This window comes from Micropterus salmoides, unplaced genomic scaffold, assembly GCF_014851395.1.
Source record: "Micropterus salmoides isolate LMB-PRFRI ecotype aquatic unplaced genomic scaffold, ASM1485139v1 Ms_hic_scaffold_6, whole genome shotgun sequence".
Classification (NCBI taxonomy): domain Eukaryota; kingdom Metazoa; phylum Chordata; class Actinopteri; order Centrarchiformes; family Centrarchidae; genus Micropterus; species Micropterus salmoides.
In genome coordinates, this window is record NW_024044348.1 from 12,438,814 (window position 1) to 12,447,450 (window position 8,637).

The 8,637-nt window shown below is 39.3% G+C and overlaps 1 protein-coding gene and 1 non-coding gene across 2 annotated transcripts; both read left to right on the plus strand.

The window, feature by feature from the left end:
- Positions 1–59: 59 nt before the first annotated feature.
- On the plus strand, positions 60–8,637 carry LOC119889843 (KH homology domain-containing protein 4-like). Its single transcript, XM_038700732.1, has 14 exons — positions 60–205; positions 1,407–1,680; positions 1,763–1,882; positions 2,001–2,074; positions 2,648–2,700; positions 2,853–3,058; positions 4,323–4,531; positions 4,861–4,921; positions 5,215–5,272; positions 5,489–5,724; positions 6,141–6,245; positions 6,643–6,728; positions 6,810–6,928; positions 7,364–8,637. The coding sequence occupies exons 1-14, from the start codon at positions 177–179 to the stop codon at positions 7,492–7,494; spliced, it is 1,761 nt and encodes a 586-aa protein (XP_038556660.1). The 5' UTR covers positions 60–176; the 3' UTR covers positions 7,495–8,637.
- Positions 4,993–5,116, plus strand: LOC119890875. The gene has a single exon (XR_005442334.1). It is a non-coding gene; the product is annotated as a small nucleolar RNA SNORA47 (small nucleolar RNA).

Below are 8,637 nucleotides of genomic sequence, written 5' to 3' on the forward strand. Positions count from 1 at the left end.
AGGCTTAAATGTTTGGTTACGTAACATGAAAACAGCGCAACTTCTGCCGGGTCAGACTTTGCGACAAGTCGTCACAGGAAATCGCCGGCACCAGAGAGGAGAAGACCCAATGGCTACCGTCGTTCAGCGTCAACTATAAACTCTTAATTTTACTGCAGATTTTGTGGAGTGGTGCTATGTCTTCGGGAATGACTGGACAAACACCGTAAGTTTTCGTGTAGTTAATTTGTTGTGAATACAATTGATAATTTGAGAAACATTATACGAGCTAACGCGACACTGCATATTAGCGCCGAACAGCAAGCTAGCCAGCTAAGCTAACGCTAGCTATGGTGATTCTCAACTGGAAGAAACCATGGAGGTTAGCTTCACAACCACCTAGCATACATGTTCGTGGCCTGCTAATAAATGTTAGCTTGTGGGTTATAATTTGTGCGCTTAAAAGCAAACACCTGTCGGCGGCCGTGATTGTTTGTTATCATAATACTAGAACACCACATTCTTCCAAGTCTTAGAATAGATATGTTGGTAATACAAACGTCTATAAACAGGATTGTAACTTGCTAAGTTAGCTAACGTTAGCTTCAGTGGCAGTTAACGATAGCTAAATGTTGCTGTTGTTAGCTTAGCTGACAATAAACTGTTAACCAACCGCGGCAAAAAATGCAGTGTTGACAGCTTTCATCAAAAAGACAAGGAGTTTTCGACGAAAGAACTTTCGATATGTAGTTACCTGTAATGTGTATCTTTTACGTAGTAACGTTATAACTTTACTTTTGGCATCAATAAACTGCTATACTAGCGCTATCATTGTCGTTTGAAATATTGAACAAGGATGTTTTGCTCAACATGTACAAGTATTTATGTCATAAGTATTGCCATTAAAAGTATTAAGTCAAAGGCACTGAAGTTTACAATTTGTTTTATTTATGTCTCATCACTTAACTTAGATCATACCTGCCAACATTTAGGTTTGGTGGAGGGGCAGCACACGGATTAGGTTGTTGGTTCCAATGAGAGATGGGTTGAAATTGTAACGTTAGTGAGTGGCATGTGTGTGTAGATTATTTCAAAGACGTTCTGACAACTTTGGGGATGTCAAAACAAATTTCCAAAACTTGCATCTGTAGGGGACTATTATTTGTAATAAAGTTAGAGGGCCATTCAAAGTATGCCAGTTTCTCTGAAGAAACAACAAAATGGGAGGGCCCAGGAGATGGCCTTGAAATATGGGAGAAACCCAGGATAAACGTGTTGGCAGGTCTGTTTAAGGTTCAGATCATCTTAAAGATTAAAATGGTATGTCAATTTTCTGTCAACTTAGTACTTGATAGACTTTTTCCTGTTAAAATGGTATGGTAAAAGCAAGTTATGCTATTAAATATTTTGTTCTTTTTTATTCCAAGGTGCCTAAGCAGCCGATGGGATCAGCCAGCTCAACCTAAACAGAGTGTAGATGTAAGGCAGCAAAGGAGTAGTGAAAATGCAGCCCACCCTATCTCTTTATCGGGAGTCGTCAACACTGCTACTTCAAACAATACAGTTTCGCAGCCACCACAAACGGGAGAAAAGCCAACACCTCAGGGAGGAGTTGAAATGGCTGCCGCCATGGCTGCTAAAATAAATGCCATGTTAATGGCAAAAGGAAAGCTGTTGACTCCGCCGCCATTACTTGCAAAGGTGCACATAATTTAAAAAGCTGTAGCAAATAATTATATATGTCTTGTAATTAGAGAGCTCATGCTTTTCCTTGTCTTTTTAGAGCCCCCAAAGTGTGCCTGTGCCAACCACTACAGAAGAGATGGTGGTCACAGAGGTCGACATAAATGATGTACCGCTAAATAGCAGGGACATTCTTACTAAAGGCAAGACACAGGAGGAGGTAAGTGGAAAGTGGCAGTGTTTGTCACACCACACTAGTTAAGAAAATTTAACAGCTTTTAAATATACATTCTCTAAAATCCCTTGTATCTTAATCAAACTTCCGATACCTTTTTCAGATCCGACAGTTTAGTGGAGCAGTCGTCTCAACAAAAGGTCATTACATGTCTGAAGCTGACAAGGGAAAAACAGGGTATGTACCAAAACTAGGGATGTTCCAATCAAGTCTTTTGACCCAATTCTAGTCTGAGTACTCTGTATTTGTAGTACTAACCGATCCTTATATTTACCTGTTGATTAAATATGTATCTGACACATTGAAAAATTCGCTTTTTGGCTATGAATATTTGGCACACCTATCCTTGGTATCGGCTTGGGACATCCCTAATTAAAACATGATCTTGTTGAATATTCCATATATTAAAGTTTCACATTCTTAAAAGATAACTTTATGTCAAGTGGTAGACCTAGGTTTATTGTATTTATTTATTTCAGTGATTTATTTATTTAGATTTGACTAGTTGTTGCAGGCTATACAATAATCTCTGTCCTACACATCTTTGCAATTGCAGTGATCTCATTGCTTACTTATTGCTTGCCAAAAAATCTAAATATATCTACCAGGTGTGCAATGTCAATCTAATTAAAATTAAATCACAATTCAATCAACCATTTAAAATGAATTGTTACAATGATAATGGGGGATGTTTGGAAGAATTTACGCATTTTGTGCTGTCAATAACATTTCTTAATTGCTTTCTTTCAGACAAAGACCTTTGTATTTGCATGTCCAGGGAAAGAACCAAGATCAGGTCAATAGTAAGTAGCACTTTTTTTAACTGCTCAATGTGAGTACAATGAGTCTCACATTGTATTCATCTAGTGTAATTCACAAATGTAACTCTGTTCTGTGTGGCGTCTGATTGTATGTGGCTGATGTCCAAACATTGTTGACTTTTGTGAAACATCAGAGGCTGTGATTAGGATAAAGGAGATCATTTCTGAGAATGTGCTGAAGGCCTCAGCAGCATCAGGAGGACAGCAGGTGCCTGTAATGCCTCCACTCACACTCTACCCTCAGCCTCCTCGGCCCGTCATTCCCACACCTGTGCCACGGATGCCTAACACCAACTCTGTGCCAGGCCAGGGACATCGGCCTGCCGCTCCTCATTCAGGGGTAGGCATCATCTATGTTGAGGTTCACCCACTACATCCCTTCCGTGGGATTCATTACTAAAACGTTACGATTTCATTTAAGTATTTATTAGGGCTGAACAATTAATTGCATTTGTGCTAATATTGCGATATGATAAAACAATTTTCTAATTGCTAAGGTTGTGATTACACTGTGGTCACATAAAACACAAGAGGAAAGGAAGCGTGACCTTTGCACGCTAGGCTGTACCGTGACTTGTTATACAATGACCTCAAGCTTGACAGAATCTGACACTGCACAAACTTTGGTGTCAAAAGGGGGAATGAAATTATCACCTGCAAATAAATTGGTGGCGGGTGAAATTGCCACTTTGGCGGACAGGGAAAATGCACAACAGAAAGACACGTGTAGTATGGTTAGCGTATTGTGGCGATCGGCACAGGGATTATCTGTGACGGCGTTCCAAATCAAACTCACCAGTCCGGAAGGGGGGGGGGGGACGACTCGGGTGTTGTCGGAGAATTACTAAGCTTGTCTGTTTGACGTGAGAGGCTTCACTTGGTTTTATTTTCGTTTTTATTTTGGCCATCTTTTGTAAAACCTCAAACTGAGTTTTTTAATTGTTTGCTTGCTGGGATCCAAAAAATTGCAATAAGATTATTTTCCTAAATCGTTCAGCCCTATTATTTATGCACTGCACCTTGTAAGAGGGATTTATCACTTACTGTCAGCAGCTATTTCCATACTGAATTTTTGTTTTTATCCTGAAATGGATAGATCATTAAAGTCTATTTAACATGTTGCCACAAAACAAAATTGTCATAGAAAACACATCATGCATGCGTTTTTGACATATTGTTTAGCTTATAAAGATGGTTAACAAGCTGTATGTCCAGGCACATGAGGTAGAAACACAGATAATATAATTTAACTGGATGTGTAACACCGGTACATGATAATTGGAATTATATATTGTATAAAATTCATTATGCAGCTCAGTTATTTTGTGTTGAATAGTCATTGTCTGTGGCTTGTCATTGTGTCAGTGAGGATTTTATAAATGGAGGTAAAGAAAGTGAGGCAAATGAAGACCATGTTGCCTTCGCTGATACCCACCTCCCAAATTAAGTAGCAGAGAGAACATCCCTGGTCTACAGGGAAAGCCTTGGGTTACTGCATCTGCTTACAAAGCTGTTTTACCTCTAGTCAAACTTATTTTAGATGTCCAATTAACAACCTAAATGTGCTGGGCATAATAATAAATTGCATTCTTCCTTATCCTCAGAGTTTTGTGCACACAAAAATATTTGTGGGTCTGGACCAGGCGTTGCCTTCTTTCAACGTCAACGAAAAGGTTGAAGGTCCAGGAGGGTCGTATCTGAGTCACATTCAGACAGAGACAGGGGCTCGAGTCTTCCTCAGGGGGAAAAATTCTGGCTACATTGAACAAGCATCAAAACGAGAGTCTTTTGAGCCTCTTTATGTCTACATCAGGTATGTTTATTCTGAATGCTCACCATTTGGCAAACTTTAAAGTTCCCTTTTTGTATTGTAATTCAACTTTCTTATGTGGTTGTGCTGGTAGCACTACAAGCCCAACAGTTCAAGCTGACAGACAAACTAGGCAGTTGAATAGATAGGCACATTTCTAACCACTTAAAAAACATTTTCCCTGTAACCATTACAGGACTTGATTTGACATGCTTGGTGTAAAAAAAGCCTGATACAGCCATATAAATGCTACAACCTTGTTGTTTTGCTGTGTTAGTTCTGTCCTGAGTCTTATTCATCTGATTTAACAATGATGCTTTGTGTGTTAACAGCCACCCAAATGCAACTGGATTGGAGGCAGCGAAGAAACTCACTGAGAGTCTGCTGGAAACCGTAAGTTCATGATCTTGTCCCTCACCACAAATTAAGTTCTGTAGTTTAAATGAATTAAATGAGACCCTAATGGGAGGTTTAAGAAGGTGAAACTATTAAAGCATATAGTTTTTCACTGATACCCACCTCCTAAAGTGAAAGTGGTAGTGTGAACCACCTGATCTCCAGAGATAGGTTTTGCGTGCTCTGCACCTACCCACAATGCAACTCAATTGTTCAAAATAAGTCAGCGCAGCCTTTCTGGATTGTTATCTAGCTCTTTACATAGTTTTTTATTTTCTCTCGTTCTCCAGGTGAGAGCTGAACATGCCCGTATGGTGTCAATGTACACAGCTACAGGCTCAACACAACGTGAGTATAATTTTACGCCTTGCAACTTGTTCCAACAGGGTGACCAAATATCAGGTACTAGCTGACTGACTGCATTCTTCCTGTGGTAATTAATCCTCCCTTTACGTCTTTAGTGGCTCAACAATAGGTTGAAATAGTAGGTCACAGTTGTCAAAACACCGTTATTGACTCATGTAATATATGCTATTAACTCCACGTTCTATACTTTCATTTCAGCATACGCAGCACATGGATTTCCACCTAATAGCAATTACTCTAACCAGGGGTCCTGGTATAACTACCCAGCAAATGGGTATGCTGGTGGCTATTCAGCGTACCCAGGAGCCGGTGGTTATTGGAGTAATGCAAATGGTCCCCCAAGTCATTCTAACATGTCGACAAACCCTCCATCTTCTCAGGCAATGGTTCAGTATCCGGTGTGTCCTAGGAAACCGCATCCCTATCTCGTCCAGGTAATTACCAAAGATTAAAGCTGCCACAAATGATTGCTTTCAGCATTTTTTTTTTTTTTTTTGTCGATATGATTTAGACCGTAAAATGCAAAAAATAGCTTGAAACATGCTTGTTGCAAATACCATAGCCTTAGGGTCTTTCTTGATACGATCAACCACAAAAAAAACAAATATGGTATCTAGCAGTGGTTTGGCAATAGTTAGTCAATAGTCTAATAGACTGATCAGTTACTCATTTCAGCACTAGTTTAAATCTACATACAACAAGCTTCATAAAACTTCATGTTTAAAGGTTTGAGCTCATTGTTTCTGTAATAATCCATATTATAATGTTGTCAAGGCATGTGGTTTTTTGTTTGTTTGTTTATATCCTGCTGCTGCATCAGTGTGTATGTGTTGGTTTTGCTTTACTTAAGGATCCTGGCAGCAGGGAGATGGTGGAGCCTGAAGGATCTTTAAACACCCCCCCTGACTCCGGAAGTCCCAAACGTCATTTCCAGGAGGGGGTTAAGGAAGAACAGGTTTGCTGAAAAGTAACACCTGCACATGTGACTGAAAAATAGTTTGGTCGTTTTAACATGAAGTGATTGAAGTTCTTGAGTTCCTGCTGACAGTGTAATTGTTTGTCTTTACTGTACATAGAGACAATCACTGTTAAACAAAAAAAAACTACATGGATGCTCTTTTTTTTTTTTTTAAATCCTTAAGACTAGTTTATTTTAGAGTTACATAAATGTTTTTTAAATGTCATATTACCATCCCTAATACAAATGGCAGTTATACATAGCCATGCAGTGTTAATGTAGCCTTTGCAGGTTCACACAATTTTGCAGTTGTCAAGAACTGACTGCATCAGACAGATACCAGATAGGTGTAGCTCTATATTTGTAAATATGTGTTTTGCACTTTTCTGTTTAGCCTACAAGCAGCTCTCCAGAGGGTCCTACTCATCAGGAGTCTGAACTTCCTTTCTCCAGTGTTGGAGAGGAGAAAGTAGTAGAAAGGTGTGTAAATAGATCCATTATCCTTTGTATGTTCTTCATGAATCTTGCCCGGGGCAGATATTAATATTTTTCTTTCTTCAGGATTCTGATGCCTCCACCACCACCTCCCTTTGTGGCTCCTGCCCCTGTTGCACGCAAAAGGCCAAGAGACGCGGGGACAGAAGATCCAGTCTGCCCGCCCATCAGTGCTGCATCAATGGGTATGCATTTCTTTATTTCCTAATATTCTGAGAGTCAGAGTACTCAGATATTTCTCCTGTAGAATTGACTGTTGCATGAAATGGCATCTCCCCCCGTGGAGGAATTGGGGAGGAGTGGAGACCTGTGTAAATCTCACTGGTAGAACAAACTAACACGCTCTTCTTGTATATGTTTTTTTGTCTTTCCCTTGTTTTCTCTCTCAACATGTGTCCCTGGACCTGCCTGTTATGGGTGTGTGCTCCGCTGCCGTTTCATTTGATATCTCCCCCCCCCCCCCGGCTGTGGATCAAACGAACTCAAAAACCACCGCTAACATGGGGCTTCTCAATGGGTTTCCTTTTTGTTTTGTTCTCTCACTTTGCCCCCCACCACCCCCTGTGTCTCCCACCTTCTCTCTACTTTCCTATGTCTCTATTTTTATTGTGCCCTTACAGGTGTTCAAGAGGAGGTGTGCGAGAAGAGGTCTAAAGTGGACGAAGATACATCAGGGCTAGTGCCCTACGGAGGAGATTCCTCTGATGAAGAGGAGGAAAGGAACCATAGCAGTAAGACAGATAACTCATAACCCCTGCCCTGCCCCATCCCCACTGCCCAGGATACCACAGACCCAAAATCTACTTTCAGTACATCAACACACTTCTCAAACACACACCCCATAATAGGAAAAATCCACCCTTGCATACACTGTTTAGGATGATACCAGTGTTTTCCCATGTTTTACATCATGTACTGCAAGTAACGAATACATTATTGCGGACTATTGTCCAAGGAAAATGTTAAATGCTTTTGTTTGTCATTTTTCCTTCCATCCAAGCAGACATGGGTTTCCTTCATCTCCGTGTGGGACCTTTTTTTTTTTTTTTTTTTTTAAATTACAGGTTGAGTAGGTTGAGTAGTTTTTTAAATAGCAGTAATGTAAAGTACAGATTATTAGTAGTAAGCAGGCTTATGATGGGGGAAAACACTGGTATGGTCTTTGAATTATCACAAATCTTTTGATGTTTGGTGCTTTCCTGGAAGAAAAGATTTTTTCTTGTCCTATGTAAGTTTTGCTTTATACTTTTGTTTGTTTTTCATGCATCTCCCAGTATGTCTTAATATAACCTCTCACACAATGGGTGTGTACCTGTTGGGTTTTAGTCAAAGGTGAGCATATTTAAATTTATGGCCACCTATAGAGCCCATGTAAATATAGATAGCCTACCAACTTGTTCATTGTCATTGTGCATGTGTTTGTAGCCACGTGACTTAAAATGCAACACATCTTTTGGCTACATGTCATGAATTGAGGATATACAAATCTTTTCTACAGTGTTTTTCTCCCATTTTTTTAAACTATAAGGGTCTAACTCTAAAACATGCACTTATCAATCTCTTAAATTGCAGAGACATTTTCTGTTTAAGTACCACTTTTAAACAAAATAGTCAATTTTAACAGTGTCACAAGTATTCAGGGTGGATTTTTCCTTTTAATGTGAATACAATTGTATAATTAATTTTCTTTTGTAAAACACTTTAATTTTAAAAGAATCTTGTTAATCAAAAACAAGTACCTTAATTTCCTTTTTTTTTTATTTAAACACTTGGTCTGCTGCAGTTGCTGATGGTATAAATACATATTGTAAAATTCAGTGAAACTTTTTTCTTATCTTGGAAAATGGTGTATGCCTGTTCCCATGGAATACTATAATAAAAACTGAAAACCCCT